The sequence below is a fragment of the Lissotriton vulgaris genome, chromosome 2_1 (genome assembly GCF_964263255.1).
Source record: "Lissotriton vulgaris chromosome 2_1, aLisVul1.2, whole genome shotgun sequence".
In the NCBI taxonomy this organism is placed as follows: Eukaryota; Metazoa; Chordata; class Amphibia; order Caudata; family Salamandridae; genus Lissotriton; species Lissotriton vulgaris.
This window is the reverse complement of record NC_141687.1, coordinates 226,310,334-226,334,634: the sequence shown is the minus strand read 5'-3', so window position 1 is coordinate 226,334,634 and position 24,301 is coordinate 226,310,334. Positions and strand designations below refer to the sequence as shown.

The following is a 24,301-nucleotide window of genomic DNA, read 5'->3' as shown; positions in this document are numbered from 1 at the left end:
CCGCATGCTCATGACGAGCTGAGCTCGTCACGAGGCACGGCTCTCCTGTGCTCATGACGAGCTCAGCTCGTCATGACCACACCCGTTCCCGTGGAACGCTCAGCACAGCACAGCAGGGGAATTATCCCTGCATGCGAGCGTTCCACGGCTCATGACGAGCTGAGCACCGGAGAGCCGTGGCTCATGACAAGCTCAGCTCGTCATGAGCATGGAAGGAGTTAAAAGAACCTGGGGACTCCATCCCGCAGGTTCACTCAATAAAATTAAGGGGACGGGTGCACACGGCCCGACTCCCTGGAACAAATTTATCCCCGGGGGATCCCATCCCCTGGGGCCCGGTCGGCTCCCTGCATACCACAGGAGCTGGCATTGCCCCCGCCTGCAGGGATCAGCTGATAATGCTGCTCCCTGCAGGCGGGAGCTATGCTTTCATCTGTTTCCCTGCCTGCTTCAGATCAGGCAGGGATACAGAAGAAAAGTACGCTTGCAGCAGGCAGGAGCATTTTGAAGCTCCCAACCACTGGAAGCAGGCTTGTTGTGTTCTGTTTGGCGGGAGTTTTAAAAATGCTCCAGCCAAGTGAGAGTATACGCACAAGTTACTACTTGTGTAACGATATATCTGTAAGAGACATTAGTTAGTGATAGATTCCTTACCTTAGAATATCCCCAGGCGTCAGACTGGATCCGGAAACTTTTGCGTAGCAATACCCCTGCGCGCCGGTAGGCGTCGTCTGCGGCTCCGCGTCCGTCGTCGGCGTCGTGAGCGCCGGGATGACGTCGTCGGAGTACTTAGACGGCGCCCATGCGCGCTGACGTCAGTTCTGACACACAGCTTTTCCGCGCCAGATACGCAGAGCCATGATAGAACTAACACTGGTGCCATGAAACTAGGGCCCTGAAAGGGGATGACCTTAACCCTAGATATCGGTTCGCAGAACGGGGAGGATGGGTGGGTCGGTAAGGAATCTATCACTAACTAATGTCTCTTACAGATATATCGTTACACAAGTAGTAACTTGTGCATCTGAAAGAGACACGTTAGTGATAGATTCCTTACCTTAGAATAGATACCCCAGCAATACCAACCCCGGTGGTGGGTCTGCGAACCAATATCACACCAGAAAGTCCTGGAGGACGGAACGGCCAAAGAAGCCATCCCTCCGGACTTGACTGTCCAGGCAGTAGTGTCTCGCGAACGTGTGCAGCGAGGCCCACGTGGCTGCCTGACAGATGTCCTGCAGGGGGACACCTCGGCCCAGGGCAGTTGTCGTTGCCGTGGCCCGAGTGGAGTGAGCCCGCAATCCAGCCGGGGGCTCCTTCCTCGCCATGGAGTAACATGCTTGGATACACAAGATGATCCACCTAGAGATGGTCCTCTTGTGCACAGCCTTACCCTTCTTCGCGCCCACGTAACCAACGAAGAGCTGGTCATCCACCCGGAATTGGCGTGTGCGATCTAGGTAGTAGGAGAGCGCACGTTTTGGATCCAGACGGTGGAGCCTCTCTTCCTCTTTCGAGGAATGCGGAGGCGGAAAGAAAGTGGGCAAGGTAATGGACTGCCCGATGTGGAAGGCCGTGACAACCTTGGGCAGAAAGGAAGGTCGTGTACGTAACACCACCTTGTCAGGATGAACAGACAGGAAAGGTGGAGAAGAAGAAAGAGCCTGGAGCTCACTCACTCTCCTGGCAGAGGTGATGGCAACCAGGAAGGCAGTCTTCAGAGTAAGGAGACGAAGAGGACAGTTATGCAGTGGCTCAAAGGGAGCACACATCAGATAAGTGAGAACAAGATTCAAGTCCCACTGGGGCATCACGAAGGGAACAGGAGGGAACATGTGCGTGATGCCCTTCAGAAATCTACTTACAATAGGGGACTTGAATAAAGAAGGCTGATCTGGTAGCCTCAAGAAGGCTGAAAGAGCAGAAAGGTACCCTTTAAGAGTGCCCAGAGCAGAGCCCTGCTGGGCAAGGGAAAGAAGAAAGAGCAGCACTTCCGAAAGGGGTGCAGAGAGAGGATCCACAGCCTTTGCTGTGCACCATGCCACAAATCTGTTCCACCGGCAGGCGTATACCGACTTTGTGGAGGGACGCCTGGCTGCCAGAATGATATCACAGACTTCAAGAGGCAAGTCAAATGGCCTCAACTGCCGCCGCTCAATCTCCAAGCTTGTAGGTGGAGACTGGACAGGTTCGGGTGCAGGACCGTCCCCTGCTGCTGCGACAGAAGGTCCTCCTGAAGAGGCAGACGAATCGGGGGATCGACTGACATGCTGAGTAGCTCGGGATACCAGTATCTTCGTGCCCAGTCCGGAGCCACAAGGATGACCTGGGCCCGGTCGCGCCTGATCTTCTTCAGCACTCTGGGCAGAAGTGGTATAGGCGGAAAGGCGTACAACAGACCGCAGCTCCACTCGCGACGAAAAGCGTCGCCGAGCGAGTGCCGCCTTGGAAATTCCAACGCGCAGAACTGATGACATTGTGCGTTCTCTTCTGTGGCGAATAGATCTAACCAAGGCTCTCCCCACTGCCGAAAGAGACCTTGCGCCACGTCCGAGTTCAGACGCTATTCGTGATCCATCATGCACCGGCGGCTGAGTTTGTCCGCCCTGGCATTCAGAGAGCCTGCCAGGTGTTGAACCACCAGGGTCACGCCCTGATGTTCCAGCCACTGCCAGAGGCGCAGAGCCTCCTGGCAGAGGGTCCACGATTGATGCTGGGCCCACTGAAACTTCAGGTCCCACTGCAGAGCCCGCATCCGCCACCTGGCGTGACGCACCAGAAGGATGCAGGAGGCCATCAGTCCCAGAAGCCGCAGCGTCAACCTGACCGAGACCCGGGATAACGGCTGGAAGATGGGAACCAGAGCCTGAATATCCCGAACCCGCTGCTCGGGTGGGTAAACCCGAAACTGCGCCGAGTCGAGAACCGCTCCGATGAAGAGGAGCTTCTGAGAGGGACACAGGTGTGACTTCGGCACATTGACGGAGAACCCCAGCAAGTGCAGGAGGTCGGCCGTAGTCTGGAGGTGGCTGACGACTGTCTGGGGCGAGCCCGCCTTCAACAACCAGTCGTCGAGGTAGGGGAAGACTGATACCCCCTGCCTGCGCAGATGGGCTGCGACCACCGCCATCACCTTCGTGAACACCCGTGGGGCACTGGTAAGGCCGAAGGGAAGCACGGTAAACTGAAAGTGCTCTTGGCCTACCGTGAACCGCAGGTAACGCCGGTGGGCCGGCAGGACGGGGATGTGGAAATAGGCGTCCTGCAAGTCCAACGCTACCATCCAGTCTCCTGGGTCCAGGGCAGCCAGGACCTGAGCCAAAGTGAGCATCTTGAACTTCTCCGTCCGGAGGAAGCCGTTGACGTTCCGCAGATCCAAGATAGGGCGTAGGCCCCCTTTGCCCTTCTTGGGTACCAGAAAGTAGTGGGAGTAACAACCACGTCCTACTTCTGGCCCAGGAACGCGCTCGATGGCCCTCTTGGCCAAGAGGGCCGAAACCTCCTCTTGCAGAAGTTGCAAGTGATCCCCCGACACACGGTGGTATTGAGGTGGCATGGATGGAGGGGATGACTCGAAGGGGAGGGAGAAGCCCCTTCGGACAATTTGCAGCACCCACCTGTCCGAAGTGACTGTATGCCAGTGGGAGAGGTGATGGCGAACCCTGCCTCCCACAGGCGTCACATGGGCCTGAAAACTCGGACTAGGAAGGTTTTGAGGCAGGGGCTGCTGAGGGAGGTGTGGACTGGCCTCGCCGCTGGCCCCGACCACCGCCACGGCGGTTCCCACGTCCGCCACCGCGTTGCTGAACATTCTGCGGCGCGTGGCTGACGGTACGTGGTGGGGCGCCCCTTCCGTGGCCACGAAAGGAGCGAAAGGCACCCGATTGCTGGCGTGGGGCCGTAAGGCCCAAGGACTTGGCCGTGGCCCTGGAGTCCTTGAAACGTTCCAGCGCATGGTCTGCCTTGTCGCCGAAGAGGCGACGGCCATCAAACGGCATGTCCAGGAGGGTGGCCTGGACATCGGCCGAGAAGTTGGCGAACCGCCACCGTCGTTGCCATCGCCCTGCCCAGTGAGTCCGTAGTATCCAGCCCACACCGGATAGAAAAGCGTGCTGCATCTCGGCCGTCCGCCAGGGCTTGGCTGAGTTTAGCCTGGACCTCCTCCGGGCATCTAGGCAGCACCTCCGCAACCGTGTCCCACAGGGTGTGGGTGTAGCGGCCCAAGAGACAGGCGGTGTTCACAGAGCGCAGCCCTAGGCTCACAGAAGAGAAAACCTTCTTCCCGAACTGTTCATATCTCTTGGATTCCCTGTCGGGCGGGGCCGACGGGAATGCGGTTTGGGAGTTTGAGGCCTGGATGACCAGACTCTCGGGGGTGGGATGGGTGGACAAAAAGCATGGGTTGCCCGGTGCCGGGCGGTAGCGTCTGGCCACGTTCCTGTCCACAGGGGGGCCTGTGGCGGGCTTGGACCAAGTGCCCAGAAGAACGTCACACAAGGCCTCATTGAACGGCAGGAGGGGCTCCGCGGAGCCTGACTGCTGTTTGAGGACCTCAGTGAGGAGATTAGTCCTCACGGCCGCGACGGGGAGCTGAAGGTTTAAGGCCTTAGCTGCCTTCGTCAACACTACGCTGTAAGCAGAACCCGCCTCCGAAGCCACAGTCGGGGGCGATGTAAATCCAGTGTCTGGCGAGGTGTCAATACCACTGGCCTCCCCAAGCTCATATGTCCAGTCCTGATGTGACTGGCAATCCCGTGCCAGAGGGTCCTCGGACCCCTCCCATTGCTCCTCGTCACCTGGCTCCTGGAGACCAGGATTAACAGCCAGGGCCTCCTCGTGGAGATAAAAGTCTCCAAAGGCCGACGGAATCGGCGCCCAGCGGCGCCCTTCCGACTCCTGAGTAGGACCGTAGGAAACATTGGGGGCGGCAACCACATCGGCTGCTGGGGACGACACCTGAAGGGACGGCGCCGGCGAGGTCGTAGGGTCGACCGGCGGGGTCCCGGATCCGGAGCCGGATCCAGCGAGGTCGTGCGGCGCCGGGACCGAAGTCGCCAGCGGCGCCGGGGCCGAAGCACCCGACGTCATCGGGTCCAAAGCGCCCGACCCGGAAGGACCTCCAGACGGAGCCGATCGGCCCGAAGGCGCCACGGGAACCGACTGAGGAGGGAGGGCCCTCATGGCCATGAGGTACCTCTCGACCTCCTCCTGCGACGCGCCGTGCCCAGGGACCCGAAGGTGTGGGGCAGGCGGCGACGCTTGCGACTCCCGCGGAGCCGCGTGGGCGGTGTCGCCCGAGTCCCCGGCCGCATCGTGCGAGCGTCGGGGCGGGTCGGAGGATCGATGGTGTCGCTCCGACCTCTCATGCCTCTTACCTGAGGACTTGGAACCAGACGATCGGTGTCCACTCCCGGAACGTCGATGACTCCGACCTCGCGACCTGTCCCTCGACCTCCCGTGGGACCGGGACCGGGACCTGGAGCGGCGCGGGGCCGACTGCCTCAGCTCGAGACGCTTGCGGGACCGCTCCCGCCTAGCCTTTGACGTCAGGGCCCGGCAGTCGGAGCAGGATCGATCGTCGTGGTCGAGGCCTAAGCACTTCAGGCACCGGCGATGGGGGTCCGTGACCGACATGAGTCGGCCGCACTTCGAACAAGGCTTGAACCCGGGCATCCCTGGCACCGATAGTCGAGAAGTCGACTAAAGAGAAGATCAAAAGATCAAAAAAGTTTTCAGTCAAAAAGTGACTGGGGGTAGAGCTTCTTCCGGATCTGCGCTAGCTGGCGCGGAAAAAAGAAGAACTGACGTCAGCGTGCATGGGCGCCGTCTAAGTACTCCGACGACGTCATCCCGGCGCTCACGACGCCGACGACGGACGCGGAGCCGCAGACGACGCCTACCGGCGCGCAGGGGTATTGCTACGCAAAAGTTTCCGGATCCAGTCTGACGCCTGGGGATATTCTAAGGTAAGGAATCTATCACTAACGTGTCTCTTTCAGATACAGGTTTTACTGTCCATGTTGATGCGGGCAGGGAAACCACTATGTCCCAAGGTGGGCTCCCCGGGCCATAGCATCTAACCGGCTCTGAAGAAGGGGTCGCTGGGGCTATTAAAGACTTGGGGGGGGAGGGAGGGGGCAAGGTCCTACTCCCTTTCAATTGAGTTTCACAACCTGGGGTTAGACTCTTGGGGCCTTAAGAGGTTGGGGAAGGCCCCCCCTCCCCTTAAGAAACACGGCAGACACCGGGGATAATGTCAGAGGAGTTATAAGCAGCCCAGGGAGGGGTGCTGCATACCCCCCTCTCCTTCCAAAATGTGCCATGGGATGGGGTCCATGAAGAAAGGAACGGCCAAGGGAAGAAAACGGGCGGGGTAGAAAATACCCTTGCTACCCCCAAAATAAAATGCCCCCAAAGGTAGGGGAGGGAGGTTTGAAATACAAGCATGGGAGCCTGCGCTTCTTTTTTTTTTAACATTTTGCTGCAGATTCACTGAACCTCTGTGAATTTGTGGCAACATTTTCACACAAAAAAGTTTTTGGCACCAGCGCTAGGGGGTCAGGGTATTTCTACTGTGCCCCCTTGTGTCTCTTCTTTCGTTTTTTGCTTTAGGACTGAGGAAGTCCAGAGTCCTAAGATGGCTGCGATCACTTCCTGTTTGAGCTGGTGGTCAGTGAGCTCCCAGCTTGAGATCTGTCAGGATCCGCGGAGGCTCAATGTCCCTAGGTATACAAAGTTTTTGAGCATTAATTGCTAAAAATACTATTGAACAGATTTACACCAAATTACTGGACCCAGGTCCAGCTTTCTGCCAAATTTGGTGCAAATCCGTTTAGTGGTTTAGGCTGTAGCTGTGTCTAATGTTCGTATGGGAAAATGAAGGGGGAAACGTGTTTTGGGACCCTCTTTTTTCTCAGTCCCACTTGACAGATCTCCTCCAAAACTTTCCATGCGCAAACTAGTCAAAAATAAGCACTTTTTAAAAATGCTTTGCAGAGATTCGTCAAACTGCGCAAAAGTTATTAGCAACACAAAAAAATGCATTTCCTGTAGAAACACAATTGTAATTAGAACTACCCAATGGCAACAGACACTGGGATGGATATATATATATATATATATATATATATATATATATATATATATATATATATATATATCTATGCTACTATTATATAGAGAGAAATTGCACCTTTTGGCCAGGTAAACCCGGGAACCACTGCGCCAATCTACACACCTGATACATCTATGAAAATGTCAGGGTGTGTAGATGGACATAGGCTATATAAATAAAAAAATAAAAAAGTAAATTAAAAAAATTAAGTTTGTAAACAAAGTAGTCCCCTGAAAGTAGCGCCGGCCGGGACCTAGCGCTGGCCGCGACTCGACGTGCGTGATGACCGCGACGCGAGTTATGACGACGAAGGAGGAGCGGCGGTGCAGTGACGAGCGGCTGTGCAGTGAGGAGCAGCGGCACAGGTAAGGAAAGGGAAAGTTCAGTGTGAGACTGTGTGATGCAGGGGGAGGCAAGAAGGAGGCAGCAGTAAAGGGAAATGTCGGAGCGCGAGTGAGTCGGGCGGGAGGGAGTCGGTGCGGGAGGGGGTCGGGGCGGGAGCTTGTGTACTGCCCCCAGACCCTTTTTGCCCCAGGCAACGCTGGGGCGGGCTGCTAGTATATATATATATATATATCGCAAAGAAAGCACTCCTTCCACTTCCACTGAAACGGCGGCGAAGAAAGAGAAACGAACCACTTCCTCTCTCAGGCAAGATGTTTATTTACAGCCTAGCAGCAGTCAAACAGATGACGCGTTTCGGGCTTTGGCGCCCTTGTCCTCATAAGTCATCTTGCCTCTGAAGTCGGGGACTGGAGCGAGGAAACGCTTCCTTGCTCATTCAGCACAGCACATCGATTTTAATGATCGTCAGCTTCACAACCCACCTCCGACCCAAAAACCACAGGGTAGTGAATCAAGATGACTTATGAGGACAATAATGCACAGCCTACTCAAGGTAATACTACAACACCCGCCATATAGACTACAGCTACCAGCATGCTGTGTAGCATAATGTGAAGAGCAACGCCCACTTAGGGCGGCCGGATTTAAATAAACCGCATTTAAATCAACATGGTGGGTGGAGTGTGCTTATTGCAGCAGTCCATGAGGAAGGGGCGTGTCTGCCCCGAAACGCGTCGGACTTCCTTGTTAACTCTCTGGAGGAGAGCTGTGCAGCTGATGGGGCAAAGAAAGACTGGATGGTCGGATGCGCTGTGGGTAGCCCTCCTGAAGCGCTTGGCGCATTGCTCTTTCATTTTTCTCCGGTCTGCCATGACCGTGGGAGGGGCTCCACCTCGTCGGATGCTCAAGCCTCTGAAGTCGGGGACTGGAGCGAGGAAACGCTTCCTTGCTCATTCAGCACAGCACATCGATTTTAATGATCGTCAGCTTCACAACCCACCTCCGACCCAAAAACCACAGGGTAGTGAATCAAGATGACTTATGAGGACAATAATGCACAGCCTACTCAAGGTAATACTACAACACCCGCCATATAGACTACAGCTACCAGCATGCTGTGTAGCATAATGTGAAGAGCAACGCCCACTTAGGGCGGCCGGATTTAAATAAACCGCATTTAAATCAACATGGTGGGTGGAGTGTGCTTATTGCAGCAGTCCATGAGGAAGGGGCGTGTCTGCCCCGAAACGCGTCGGACTTCCTTGTTAACTCTCTGGAGGAGAGCTGTGCAGCTGATGGGGCAAAGAAAGACTGGATGGTCGGATGCGCTGTGGGTAGCCCTCCTGAAGCGCTTGGCGCATTGCTCTTTCATTTTTCTCCGGTCTGCCATGACCGTGGGAGGGGCTCCACCTCGTCGGATGCTCAAGCCTCTGAAGTCGGGGACTGGAGCGAGGAAACGCTTCCTTGCTCATTCAGCACAGCACATCGATTTTAATGATCGTCAGCTTCACAACCCACCTCCGACCCAAAAACCACAGGGTAGTGAATCAAGATGACTTATGAGGACAATAATGCACAGCCTACTCAAGGTAATACTACAACACCCGCCATATAGACTACAGCTACCAGCATGCTGTGTAGCATAATGTGAAGAGCAACGCCCACTTAGGGCGGCCGGATTTAAATAAACCGCATTTAAATCAACATGGTGGGTGGAGTGTGCTTATTGCAGCAGTCCATGAGGAAGGGGCGTGTCTGCCCCGAAACGCGTCGGACTTCCTTGTTAACTCTCTGGAGGAGAGCTGTGCAGCTGATGGGGCAAAGAAAGACTGGATGGTCGGATGCGCTGTGGGTAGCCCTCCTGAAGCGCTTGGCGCATTGCTCTTTCATATACATATATATATACACAAAAAATATACACACATACTCCTCTTGAGCAACATAAATAGAGATGAAAATACCTTTGTGCACTGCATTGTAGAATCCTCAGCAGCAAATGTATGGCCTTCAGACGCTGATGTCCTGTCTGACGACAGGCTACACATACTTGCCAATCCCAAATTTGTCTTAATGGGAGGTGAGGAACAACCCTTTGATCTGACAACATTTGCTTTAGAATTTCGAATCCTAAAACCAAAGAAGATAATTTTCATTAAAAGAACTATATTAAAAATTGCCTATTGGGTACAGTTACTAACAGATTTCTCTATTTACTTTTCACTCGTCATCACAAAATTGGAAACCTGTAGTATGACATCTTTTAAGTGGCCATAGCAATCTTTTCAGGAATTATCATCAGTGTCTAGTAATGATTCTAAAACAACAGTATTGATTTTTCTAGTGGATACTATAAATTCCTTCAGATTCCTCAACTCTTGAAATCCTCCAGGATGCGGACTGGATAAGGGAACTTGTAATTGCTCTTCCTGTGCTAGCAGGCCATGCCACGACGTGTCTCAGTGCTATAAAGTATTGCAGACATGAAGTCATAGAGTGGTTTAAATAGCAACATTGACACTCTGATGTCAGTTGCTCGTCCTCTTCACCCAAACCTTCAGTTGCCAATGAAATTGGCAGAAGTTGCAGTACATCAAAACTTACTTGGGACTTTATCAAATCGCATGATCACTTTCCAGAATAGGGAGGTGGGCAGGATCAGAGAGTAATGCGCAAATGGAGAATGAAGAAACAAATGGGTGAACCCCTTGAGATAACAAACAAGCATTGGAAATGCAATAGGTCTCGGATTTATTTGAGTTAGAGCTAGAGCATTGTAAATGGCAATGTCTTTTAGCCATGTGTTATGGAGTGTATGCATGTGGTGTGTAGTGGAATTATGTGGGTTGGATTGGAATTGTAGCAACGGTGGCATGCTGCGCTTTAGATGAATATGTTTAAAAGTAAAGTGCACCATACTGCGATTGCTACAATAGTTAATTGTGGATGCGTTAACAATTGATGTGTGCACTGATGGCTGGTTGTGTATGTGCCTGTAGAAATTGTGCACTGATGGCTGGTGGTGTGTGTGCCTGGTGGAAGCTTGCACTGCCGGCTGGAGGTGTGTGTGCCTGGTGGAAGCGCGCACTCACGGCTGGTTGTGTGTGTGCCTGGTAAAAGCGTGCACAGACGGCTGGTGGTGTGTGTGTCTGGTGAAAGCGTGCACTGACGGCTCTTGGTGTGTGCCTGGTGAAAGTGTGCACTGATGGCTGGTGGTGTGTGTGTGTGTGTTTGGTGAAAGCGTGCACTGACGTCTGGTGGTGTGTGCCTGGTGAAAGTGTGCACTGATGCCTGGTGGTGTGTGTGTGTTTGGTGAAAGCGTGCACTGACGTCTGGTGTTGTGTGCCTGGTTGAAGCCTGCACTGACGGCTGGTGGTGTTTGTGCCCGGTGAAAGCATGCACTGACGGCTGGTGGTGTTTGTGCCTGGTGAAAGCGGGCACGGACGGCTAGTGGTGTGTGTGTGGTTGTGTGTGTGGTGGTGAGTATGTGGTGGCGAGTGTGTGGTGGTGAGTATGTGGTGGCGAGTGTGTGGTGGCGAGTGTGTGGTGGCGAGTGTGTGGTGGCGAGTGTGTGGTGGCGAGTGTGTGGTGGCGAGTGTGTGGTGGCGAGTGTGTGGTGGTGAGTGTGTGGTGGTGAGTGTGGTGTGAGTGTGTGTTTTAGGTGGTGTGTGTGGTGGTGTGTGTGGTCTTATGTGTGTGATCTTATGAGTGTGGTGTTGTGTGTGGTGTTATGTGTGTGTGTGTGTGGTGGACTTCGTTCGGGTTTTCGTACCCTGAACACTCACACACTGCCCCCACACACACTCACACTGCTCACCCAGCACACTCACACACTGCTCACCCTGCACTCACACACTGTTCATCCAGCACACTCACACAATGTTCACCCTACACAATGTTCACCCTGCACACTCACACACTGCTCACCCTACACACTCTCACACTGCTCACCCTACACACACCCACACTGTTCACCCTACACACTCACACAATGTTCACCCTGCACACTCACACACTGCTCACCCTGCACGCTCACACAAAGTTCACCCTGCACGCTCACACAATGTTTACCCTGCATGCTTACACACTGTTAACCATGCATACTCACACACTGCTCACCCTGCATGCTCACACACTGCTCACCCTGTACGCTCAAACACTGCTCACCCTACACATACACACTGCTCACCCTACGTAATGTGAAAAGACCTAGCTCTTCCCTTTGGCCTGTGTTGTAATCGTACAGTAGGTTGTGAGTAGTTGCGCTTGATTGGTTGGGGTGCCTCACAGAGGGCCGGCTGCCTCCATGAAGCTCCCAAGACACGTGCTCAGCTGTTCTTTGTTTTAGCTCCTGTGTGTCAGTGCACCGTGTAAGCGCACAAGCATACCCTGCTCTCTCTGGAACACTCACACTGCTGAGTATATCACTCTGCAGCAACTCTCACCCTGCAGTCACATATCACTCTGCAGTCACTCTCACTCTGTAGTCACTCATGCAGTCACTCATGCTGTCACTCTCACTCTGCAGCCACTCATGCTGTCACTCTCACTCTGCAGCCACTCATGCTGTCACTCACTCTGCAGTAAAAATTGATACTTGTATAGCGCACTACTCACCCGCAAGGGTCTCAAGGCGCTTGTACGAATACCGCTGTGGAACCCATCCTGGCTTTCTCTGAGAGGCGTCCACTCCTGGGCACCCCCAAGGTGGAGGCCAGGCATCCTTAGCGTTGTGGGGGCCGTTGTGGAGATTAAGCAAGCTATTGCCCAGAGTTGCAGAGTGGGACTCCATGATTGGAATAGGCACCGAGGCGAGAATGATCAGGTCCGTGGAATTTTTTGAGCCCAAGACCCGCCGAGGCGGGGAATTGAACCCTGGTCCCGGGCTAGACCTCTGCATCAGGGTCTGCCGCTCCAATCATTGAGCCACACTTCTCCATTAGTAACACTCACTCTGCAGTCACACTCACTCTGCAGTCACTCTGCAGTCACACTCACTCTGCAGTCACTCTGCAGTCACACTCACTCTGCAGTCACACTCACTCTGCAGTCACACTCACTCTGCAGTCACTCTACAGTCACACTCACTCTGCAGTCACTCTACAGTCACTCTCACTCTGCAGTCACTCACTCTGCAGTCACTCTCACTGTGCAGTCATTTTACAGTCACACTCACTCTGCAATCACACTCACTCTGCAGTCACTCTCACTCTGCAGTCACTCTCACTCTGCAGTCACTCTCACTCTGCAGTCACTCTCACTCTGCAGTCACTCTCACTCTGCAGTCACTCTCACTCTGCAGTCACTCTCACTCTGCAGTCACTCTGCAGTCACACTCACTCTGCAGTCACTCTGCAGTCACACTCACTCTGCAATAACTCTGCAGTCACACTCACTCTGCAGTCACACTCATTCTGCAGTCACTCTCACTCTGAAGTCACTCTCACTCTGCAGTCACTCTGTAGTCACACTCACGTTGCAGTCACTCTCACTCTGCAGTAACTCTGCAGTCACTCTCACTCTGCAGTAACTCTGCAATCACTCTCACTCTGCAGTAACGCTGCAGTCACACTCACTCTGCGGTCACAGTCAGTCACACTCACTCTGCAGTCACACTCACTCTGCAGTCACTCTCACTCTGCAGTCACTCTCACTCTGCAGTCACTCTCACTCTGCAGTCACTCTCACTCTGCAGTCACTCTCACTCTGCAGTCACTCTCACTCTGCAGTCACTCTCACTCTGCAGTAACTTTGTAGTCACACTCACTTTGCAGTCACTCTCACTCTGCAGTAACTCTGCAGTCACACTCACTCTGCAGTTACACTCACTCTGCAGTCACACTCACTCTGCAGTCACACTCACTCTGCAGTCACACTCACTCTGCAGTAACTCTGCAGTCACTCACACTCTGCAGTCACTCTCACTCTGCAGTCACTCTCACTCTGCAGTCACACTCAGTCTGCAGTAACTCTGCAGTCACTCTCACTCTGCAGTCACTCTCACTCTGCAGTCACTCTCACTCTGCAGTCACTCTCACTCTGCAGTCACTCTCACTCTGCAGTCACTCTCACTCTGCAGTCACTCTCACTCTGCAGTCACTCTCACTCTGCAGTCACTCTCACTCTGCAATCACACTCAGTCACACTCACTCTGCAGTCACACTCAGTCACACTCACTCTGCAGTCACACTCACTCTGCAGTCACACTCACTCTGCAGTCACACTCACTCTGCAGTCACACTCACTCTGCAGTCACACTCACTCTGCAGTCACACTCACTCTGCAGTAACTCTGCAGTCACTCTCACTCTGCAGTCACACTCACTCTGCAGTCACTCTCACTCTGCAGTCACTCTCACTCTGCAGTCACTCTGACTCTGCAGTCACTCTCACTCTGCAGTCACTCTACAGTCACACTCACTCTGCAGTCACTCTACAGTCACACTCACTCTGCAGTCACTCTACAGTCACTCTCACTCTGCAGTCACTCACTCTGCAGTCACTCTCACTCTGCAGTCACTCTCACTGTGCAGTCATTTTACAGTCACACTCACTCTGCAATCACACTCACTCTGCAGTCACTCTCACTCTGCAGTCACTCTCACTCTGCAGTCACTCTCACTCTGCAGTCACTCTCACTCTGCAGTCACTCTCACTCTGCAGTCACTCTCACTCTGCAGTCACTCTCACTCTGCAGTCACTCTGCAGTCACACTCACTCTGCAGTCACTCTGCAGTCACACTCACTCTGCAGTCACACTCACTCTGCAGTCACACTCACTCTGCAGTCACTCTACAGTCACACTCACTCTGCAGTCACTCTACAGTCACTCTCACTCTGCAGTCACTCACTCTGCAGTCACTCTCACTCTGCAGTCACTCTCACTGTGCAGTCATTTTACAGTCACACTCACTCTGCAATCACACTCACTCTGCAGTCACTCTCACTCTGCAGTCACTCTCACTCTGCAGTCACTCTCACTCTGCAGTCACTCTGCAGTCACACTCACTCTGCAGTCACTCTGCAGTCACACTCACTCTGCAATAACTCTGCAGTCACACTCACTCTGCAGTCACACTCATTCTGCAGTCACTCTCACTCTGCAGTAACTCTGCAGTCACACTCACTCTGCAGTTACACTCACTCTGCAGTCACACTCACTCTGCAGTCACACTCACTCTGCAGTCACACTCACTCTGCAGTCACACTCACTCTGCAGTAACTCTGCAGTCACTCACACTCTGCAGTCACTCTCACTCTGCAGTCACTCTCACTCTGCAGTCACACTCAGTCTGCAGTCACACTCAGTCTGCAGTAACTCTGCAGTCACTCTCACTCTGCAGTCACTCTCACTCTGCAGTCACTCTCACTCTGCAGTCACTCTCACTCTGCAGTCACACTCAGTCACACTCAGTCACACGCACTCTGCAGTCACACTCACTCTGCAGTCACACTCACTCTGCAGTCACACTCACTCTGCAGTCACACTCACTCTGCAGTAACTCTGCAGTCATTCTCACACTGCAGTCACACTCACTCTGCAGTCACACTCACTCTGCAGTAACTCTGCAGTCACTCTCACTCTGCAGTCACTCTCACTCTGCAGTCACTCTCACTCTGCAGTCACTCTCACTCTGCAGTCACTCTCACTCTGCAGTCACACTCAGTCACACTTCACACTCACTCTGCAGTCACACTCACTCTGCAGTCACTCTCACTCTGCAGTCACTCTCACTCTGCAGTCACTCTCACTCTGCAGTCACTCTAACTCTGCAGTCACTCTCACTCTGCAGTCACTCTCACTCTGCAGTCACTCTCACTCTGCAGTCACTCTCACTCTGCAGTAACTCTGCAGTCACACTCACTCTGCAGTCACTCTCACTCTGCAGTCACCCTCACTCTGCAGTCACTCTCACTCTGCAGTCACTCTCACTCTGCAGTCACTCATGCAGTCACTCTCACTCTGCAGTCAAGTCTCTTACTCTGCAGTCACTCTCACTCTGCAGTCACTCTCACTCTGCAGTCACTCTCACTCTGCAGTCACTCTGCAGTCACTCTCACTCTGCAGTCACTCTCACTCTGCAGTCACTCTCGCTCTGCAGTCACTCTCACTCTGCAGTCACTCTCACTCTGCAGTCACTCTCACTCTGCAGTCACTCTCACTCTGTAGTCACTCTCACTCTGCAGTCACTCGTGCAGTCACTCTCACTCTGCAGTCAAGTCTCTTACTCTGCAGTCACTCACTCGGCAGTCACTCACTCGGCAGAGAAATTGAACCTGCGCGTTCTCAACGGACGATTTAAAGAGGACACCCCCCCAGTACCAACATATCACTTGTCAATTGCCTCATCCTATTTAGACTTTATTCTAGTTACACTCCCGCTGTACGACAAAGTACATGTATTTAAGATAGGAGACAGAGCCCAGAGCGACCATCTGCCGCTAGAAGCCAACTTAGCACTGACCTGTAAGAACGAAGCAGCAGAAATCAGAAGTATGTGCATAGAATATACCACTAACTAAAAGCGATTACGATGCAAGACCTCGGATATAGAAACTCTTGCAATCAGTGCAAAAACAATAATACAGGAAATATCTAATACAACCGACAACCCCATTATCCTATGGGAAAATTTTACAGCGGCACTAGGAGAAATGCATGCCACAAGGAAGAAAGTTCAAAAAGGGAATACCACAAGGTTTATGCTTGGCAAAGTAACAACAGCAGAAACAAAAAATATCAAGCTCGAAATAAAAAAGACCCTTAAACAACTCCGGCAAGATCCAAACAATTCGGAAATTCAACTGCAGTTACGTAGGTCAAAAGCATTGCTACAAAAGAAAACTTGGCAATGGAAACGGGAACTGAACAAAGAACTATGGGCTAAAATTCTACATAATTCAAAACAGAAGAATAGCTCTAGCTTTTGGAAGACGATCCACAGGCTCCAACAGCCAGACCACAGCGGTATTACCTCTGAAATACCGTAATCAGACTGGGCTAACTATCCAACAATTCACTTTAATACAAATGACCTCGCAACGAAGAAAGCCGGAGGGGCAGACTCGGAAGAGGGAGCTTTCCACCAACTGGACAAAAATGACACACCCACCAAAAAGGTAAACCAAGCGCTCAATAAGAAAACAACTAGGCCCCACATTCTAGCAGAGAACGAAGCCAGCCCCCCCAGATAGTTGTGCCTACAAAAATAGAACCTGGATTATCGGCTCAGGAAACAACAGACGATCCTTAAACAAATCTCAAAGGGAAAACTTGAGGGGGCCCCTGGACCAAACAGGATCCCTCTGATATTATACAAACAGGATCCAGCTTTTTGGTGCACCACATTGATCCCAGTATTCAACGAAGCAAGGGAAACAGGAAAAATACCAGCATCTTGGAGTGGTTCGATAATAAGCCCAATCTACAAAAAAGGTGCAAGGATCGACCCAAGCAGCTACCGGCTGATTGCCCTGATAGATGTATAGGCAAAGTACTACGCAAGCCTCATCCACCATGCCACAAATTTGTTCCACCTGCAGGCGTATACCTATTTAGTGGAGGGACGCCTGGCTGCCAGAATAACATCACAGACTTCAGGAGGCAAGTCAAATGGCCTCAACTGCCGCCGCTCAATCTCCAAGCATGTAAGTGGAGACTGGACAGGTTCGGGTGGAGGACCGACCCCTGCTGCTGCGAAAGAAGGTCCTCCTGAAGAGGCAGACGTATCGGGTAATCGACAGACATGCTGTGTAGCTCTGGATACCAGTATCTTCGTGCCCAGTCCGGAGCCACAAGGATGACTTGGGCCCGGTCGCGTCTGATCTTCAGCACTTTGGGCAGAAGTGGTATAGGCGGAAAGGCGTACAACAGACCGCAACTCCACTCGCAACAAAAAGCGTCTCCGAGTGAGTGCCACTTTGGAAATTCCAACGCGCAGAAATGATGACATTGAGCGTTCTCTTCTGTGGCGAATAGATCTAACCAAGGTTCTCCCCAATGCTGAAAGAGGCCTTGCGCCACGTCCGAGTTCAGGCACCATTCGTGATCCATCATGCACCGATGGCTGAGTTCGTCCGCCCTGGCGTTCAGGGAACCTGCCAGGTGTTGAACCACCAGGGTCACGCCCTGATGTTCCAGCCACTGCCAGAGGCAGAGAGCCTCCTGGCATACGGTCCACGACCCCACCCCACCCTGTTTGTTGCAGTACCACATGGCGGTGGTGTTGTCCGTGAACACCTGCACTACACTCCCCCGGACAGAGGGGAGGAATGCCTTCAGTGCAAGCCGGATCGCCCCCAGCTCCAGAAGGTTGATGTGGAGCCGGGACTCCGCTTGAGACCAGAGGCCTCTGATCTCCGCCTCTATCATATGGCCTCCCCAGCCCTGGAGGGACGTGTCCGTCAAAACTACGTGCTCCGGTTGGGGTAGTGAGCGGGATCTGCCGCTGACCCAATAGCGGTCCGTGAGCCACCACGGCAACTGTCTTGCAGTGCCCTCCGAGATCAAGACATGGTCGGACAAGTTACCCTGATGCTGGGCCCACTGAAACTTCAGGTCCCACTGCAGAGCCTGCATCTGCCACCTGGCGTGATGCACCAGAAGGATGCAGGAGGCCATCAGCCCCCGAAGCTACAGCGTCAACCAGACCGAGACTTGGGATAACATCTGAAAGATCGGAATCAGAGTCTGAATATCCCAAACCCGCTGTTCCGAAGGATAAACCCGAAACTGCGCTGAGTCTAGAACCGCTCTGATGAAGAGGAGCTTCTGAGAGGGACACAGGTGTGACTTCGACACACTGATGGAGAACCCCAGCAGATGCAGGAGGTCGGCCGTAGTCTGGAGGTGGCTAACGACTGTCTGGGACGAGCCCGCCTTCAACAACCAGTCGTCGAGGTAGGGGAAGACTGAAACCCCTAACCTGCGCAGATGAGCTGCGACCACCGCCATCACTTTCGTGAACACCCCTGGGGCGCTGCTAAGGCCGAAGGGGAGCACGGTAAACTGAAAGTGCTCGTGGCCTACCGTGAACCGCAGGTAACGCCGGTGGGCCGGCAGGACAGGGGATGTGAAAATAAGCATCCTGCAAGTCCAACGCTACCATCCAGTCTCCCGGGTCCAGGGCAGCTAAGACCTGAGCCAAAGTCAGCATCTTGAACTTCTCCTTCCGGAGGATGCCGTTTTCGTTTCGCAGGTCCAAGATAGGGCATAGGCCCCTTTTGCCCTTCTTGGGAACCAGAAAGTAGTGGGATTAACAACCACACCCTACTTCTTGCCCAGGAACGCGCTCGATGGCCCCCTTGGTCAAGAGGGCCCTAACTTCCTCTCACAGAAGATTCAAGTGATCCCCCGACACACGGTGGCACTGCGGTGACATGGCTGGAGGGGTCACCTCGAAGGGGAGGGTGTAGCCCCTTCGGACGATTTGCAGCAACCTCCTGTCCGAAGTGATGTTGCGCCAGTGAAGGAGGTGATGGCGAACCCTGCCCCCCACTGGCGTCATGTGGGCCTGAAAGCTCGGACTAGGAAGGCTTTGAGGCGGATGCTGCGGGGGTGGATGTGGGTGGACTGGCCTCGCCGTTGTCCCCGGGCACCGCCACGGTAGTTACCACATCCGCCACCGCGCTGGATGTTAGTCTGTGGCCCGTGGCTGGCAGGACGTGTGGGGGCGCCCCTTCCTTGGCCGCGAAAGGAGCGAAAGGCAGCAGGTTGCTGGCGCGGGGCCGACAGGCCCAAGGACTTGGCCGTAGCCCTGGAGTTCTTAAAGCGCTCAAGCGCACTGTCTGCCTTGTCGCCAAAGAGGCAAACGGCATGTCCATAAGTGTGTTTTATACATCAGCCGAAAAGTTAACGGACCTCAGCCAGGCGTGGCGATGAATCGCCACCGTCGTTGTCATCGCTCTACCTAGCGAGTCCATTGTATCCAGTCCACCCCGGATGGAATACCGTGCCGCATCTCGACACTCCGCAAGGGCTTGGGCGAGTTTCGTCCGGGCCTCCTCCGGACATTTTGGCAGCAAGGCCGCGACCGTGTCCCACAGAGAGTGGGTATAACAACCCATGAGGCACGCGGTGTTAACGGACCGCAACCCCAAACTGAGTGAGGAGAACATCTTTTTGCCATACCGTTTGTACCTCTTGGATTTGGGGTTGGTGGACAGGAAGCAAGGGTTGCCCGGAGCCGGGCGGTGGCGTCTGGCCACGTTCCTATCTACAGGGGGACCTGTAGTGGACCTGGACCAGGTGCCCAAAAGAACATCAGATAAGGCCTTATTAAACTGCAGCAGAGGCTCCGAGGAGCTTGCCTGCGGTTTAAGGACCTTAGTGAGGAAGTTAGTCTTCACGGCCGCGACGGGGAGTTCAAGGGATAAGGCCTTGGCCGTCCGAGGCAGCCCCCTCCTCCGTAGCCACAGTAGGAGGGGAGACAAAACCAGTGTCTGGCGAAGTGTCCAGACCTCTGGCATCTCCAAGCTTACCTGCCCAGTCCTGATAAGGCTGGCACTCACGTGCCAGAGGGTCCTCAGACCCCTCCCAATCCTCCTCGCCACCCATCTCCTGATACTCGGGTCAAAGGATGGGGCCGGGTCATAGAAGTAAAAATCTCCTAGCGGCGTCGAATACGGCGCCGAGCTGCGCCGCTCCGGCACTGGACCCAAATCGAGGGTAGGACCAGGGATGACGTCGTCCTGGGACGGCGCGGGGAGACACCCTGGGGGCCGGCGCCGGCGAAGTCGACCGGCGACGACCCGGATCCGGAACCGGATCCAGCGGGACCCTGCGGCGTCGGGACCGAAGTCGCCGACGGCGCCGAGGCCGAAGCACCCGACGGCGCCGGGGCCGAAGCACCCGGTCCGCTTGGAAACCCAGTCGGGGCTGCTTTGCCCCAAGGCGCCGCGGAACCCGACAGATGAGTGAGCGACGGCTTCGATCTCCTCCGGCGTCGCGTTCTGCCCAGGGACCGACGGGTATGGAGCAGGCCACGACGCCTGCGGCTCCGGGGGAGCCGCGTGGGCGGTGTCTCCCGAACCCCCTGCCACGTCCCGCGAGCGTCGGGGGAGTCAGAAGAGCGATGCGCCTCTTCGACTTCTTGTGCCTCTTACCTGAGGACTTGGAGCCCGAGGAATGGTGACGACTCCCGGAGCTATGATGACTCTGGCCCCGCGACCGGTCGCTCGACCCCCTTCCGGACTGGGACCTCAAACGGCGCCGGCCGGAGCTCGAGGCGCTTTCGGGACCGCTCCCGCCTAGCATTCGACGTCAAGGCCCGGCAGTCGGGGTACGACTTATCATCGTGGTTTGGCCCCAGGCAATGAAGACACCGGCGATGGGGGTCGGTAACCAACATCAGTCGGTTGCAGTTGACGCAGGGCTTGAACCCGGGCATCCCTACCGGCACCGTCGCACAAGTTACTACTTGTGTAACGATATATCTGTAAGAGACATTAGTTAGTGATAGATTCCTTACCTTAGAATATCCCCAGGCGTCAGACTGGATCCGGAAAGTTTTGCGTAGCAGTACCCTTGCGCGTCGGTAGGCGTCGTCTGCGGCTCAGTGTCCGTCGTCGGCGTCATGGGCGCCGTGATGACGTCGTCGGAGTACTTAGACGCCGCCTCCGCGTGCTGACGTCAGTTCTTAGCCACAGCTTTTCCGCGCCAGAAGCGCAGAGCCATGACAAAAGCCGACACTGGTGCCAAGAAACTAGGGCCCTGAAAGGGGATGACCTTAACCCTAGATATCGGTTCGCAGAACGGGGAGGATGGGCGGGTCGGTAAGGAATCTATCACTAACTAATGTCTCTTACAGATATATCGTTACACAAGTAGTAACTTGTGCATCTGAAAGAGACACGTTAGTGATAGATTCCTTACCTTAGAATAGATACCCCAGCAATACCATCCCCGTGGTGGTGGGTCTGCGAACCAATAGTTACACCAGAAAGTCCTGGAGAACGGAACGGCCGAAGTAGCCGTCCCTCCGGACTTGACTGTCCAGGCAGTAGTGCCGCGCAAACGTGTGCAACGAGGCCCACGTAGCTGCCTGGCAAATGTCCTGCAAGGGCACACCTCGGCCCAAGGCAGTTGTAGTGGCCGTGGCTCGAGTGGAATGAGCCCTCAGCCCAACAGGGGGTTCCTTCTTAGCCAAGGAGTAACACGCCTGGATGCACATGATAATCCCCCTAGAGATGGTCCGTTTGTGCACCGCTTTCCCTTTCTTAGCGCCCGCGTACCCAACAAAGAGTTGATCATCCACCCGGAACTGGCGTGGGCGATCCAGATAGAACGAGGGCGCACGTTTTGGGTCCAGACGGTGGAGCCTCTCCTCCTCTCTCTCGGGGTGCGGAGGCGGAAAGAAGGTGGGCAATGTGATGGACTGCCCAATGTGGAAGGCCGTGACCACCTTAGGCAAGAAGGAGGGCCTAGTCCTCAAAACAACCTTGTCCGGATGGACTGAAAGGAAAGGAGGCTTACAAGAGAGAGCCTGGAGCTCACTCACTCTCCTGGCAGAGGTGATGGCTACCAGGAAGGCAGTCTTCAAAGAAAGAAGGCGAAGAGGGCAGTTGTGGAGTGGCTCAAAGGGAGCGCACATCAGAAATGTCAGAACCAGGTTCAAGTCCCACTGAATCATCACGAAGGGAACAGGAGGAAAGGTATGAGTGATGCCCTTCAGGAATCGATTTACGATAGGGGACTTGAACAAAGAAGGTTGGTCAGGCAGCCTCAGAAAGGCTGAAAGAGCCGAAAGATAGCCCTTGACAGTGCCCAGAGCAGAGCCCTGCTGGGCAAGAGAGAGAAGGAAGAGAAGAACTTCAGAGAGAGGGGCATTGAGGGGATCCACAGCCTTTGCTGTGCACCATGCCACAAATCTGTTCCATCTGCAGGCGTATACCGTCTTTGTGGAGGGACGCCTGGCTGCCAGAATGATGTTGCAAACTTCAGGAGGCAAGTCAAATGGCCTCAACTGCCGCTCAATCTCCAAGCATGGAGGTGGAGACTGGACAGGTTCGGGTGGAGGACCGTCCCCTGCTGCTGCGACAGAAGGTCCTCCTGAAGAGGCAGACGAACAGGGGGATCGACTGACATGCTGAGTAGCTCGGGATACCAGTACCGTCGTGCCCAGTCCGGAGCCACAAGGATGACTTGTGCCCGGTCGCGCTTGATCTTCTTCAGAACTCTGGGCAGAAGAGGTATAGGCGGAAAGGCGTACAACAGACCGCAGCTCCACTCGCGACGAAAAGCGTCTCCGAGCGAGTGCCGCCTTGGAAATTCCAACACGCAGAACAGATGACATTGCGCGTTCTCTTCGGTGGCGAATAGATCTAACCAAGGCTCTCCCCATCGCAGAAAGAGGCCTTGCGCCACGTCCGAGTTCAGACGCCATTCGTGATCCATCGAGCACCGACGGCTGAGTTCATCCGCCCTGGCGTTCAGAGAACCTGCCAGGTGTTGAACCACCAGAGTCACGCCCTGATGTTCCAGCCATTGCAAGAGACGCAGAGCCTCCTGGCAAAGGGTCCACGACCCCACTCCGCCCTGTTTGTTGCAGTACCACATGGCGGTGGTGTTGTCCGTGAACACCTGCACTGCACTCCCTCGGACAGACGGGAGGAATGCTTTCAGTGCCAGACGAATCGCCCGCAGCTCCAACAGATTGATATGGAGCCGGGATTCCGCCGGAGACCAGAGTCCTCTGATCTCCGCCTCTCCCAAGTGGCCTCCCCAGCCCTGGAGGGACGCGTCCGTCACAACTACGTGCTCCGGTTGGGGAAGGGAGAGGGATCTGCCGTTGACACAATCGCGGTCTGTGAGCCACCACTGCAGCTGTCTCGCAGTGCCCTCCGAGATCAGGACATGGTCGGACAGGTTGCCCCGGTGCTGGGCCCAATGAAACTTCAGGTCCCACTGCAGAGCCCGCATCCGCCAACGTGCGTGATGCACCAGAAGGATGCAGGAGGACATCAGCCCCAGAAGCCGCAGCGTCAACCTGACCGAAACCCGGGATAACGGCCCGAAGATCGGAATCAGAGCCTGTATATCCCGAACCCACTGTTCGGGCGGGTAAACCCGAAACTGCGCTGAGTCGAGAACCGCTGAACTGAAAGTGCTCGAGGCCTACCGTGAACCGCAGGTAACGCCGGTGGGCCGGCAGGATGGGGATGTGGAAATATGCATCCTGCAAGTCCAACGCTGCCATCCAGTCTCCTGGGTCTAGGGCAGCCAAGACCTGAGCCAGTGTCAGCATTTTGAACTTCTCCTTCCGGAGGAAGCCGTTGACGTTCCTCAGATCCAAGATAGGGCGTAGGCCCCCTTTGCCCTTCTTGGGTACCAGGAAGTAGTGGGAGTAGCAACCACGTCCTACTTCTGGCCCAGGAACGCGCTTGATGGCCCCCTTGGCCAAGAGGGCCGAAACTTCCTCCTGCAGGAGCCGCAAGTGATCCCCCGATACGCGGTGGTGTTGCGGTGGCATGGCTTGAGGGGTCGTCTCGAAGGGGAGGGAGTAGCCCCTTCGGACGATCTGCAGCACCCACCTGTCCGAAGTGACAGTGCGCCAGTGAGAGTGGTGATGGCGAACCCTGCCTCCCACTGGCGTCACATGGGCCGAAAAGCACGGACTAGGAGGGTTTAGAGGCGGATGCTGCGGGGGCAGGTGTGGACTGGCTCCGCCTGTTTCCCCGACCGCCTCCACGGCGGTTTCCACGGCCGCCGCCGCGCTGGACGACAGTTTGCGGCGAGTGGCTGGCGGCACGTGTGGGGGAGCCCCTTCCTTGGCCACGAAAGGAGCGAAAGGCACCCATTTGCTGGCGCGGGGCCGAGAGGCCCAAGGACTTGGCCGTAGCCCTGGAG

At 54.8% G+C, this 24,301-nt stretch overlaps 1 protein-coding gene across 1 annotated transcript in view; it reads right to left on the bottom strand.

Moving 5' to 3' along the window:
* The window catches only part of ZZEF1 (zinc finger ZZ-type and EF-hand domain containing 1), a 1,733,356-nt gene that overhangs the window by 132,690 nt on the left and 1,576,365 nt on the right, over positions 1-24,301 (bottom strand). The window contains exon 52 of the mRNA XM_086954803.1: positions 9,421-9,586. Within this exon, the coding sequence (XP_086810929.1) occupies positions 9,421-9,586 (166 nt within the window). The remainder of the gene's footprint in view (positions 1-9,420; positions 9,587-24,301) is intronic.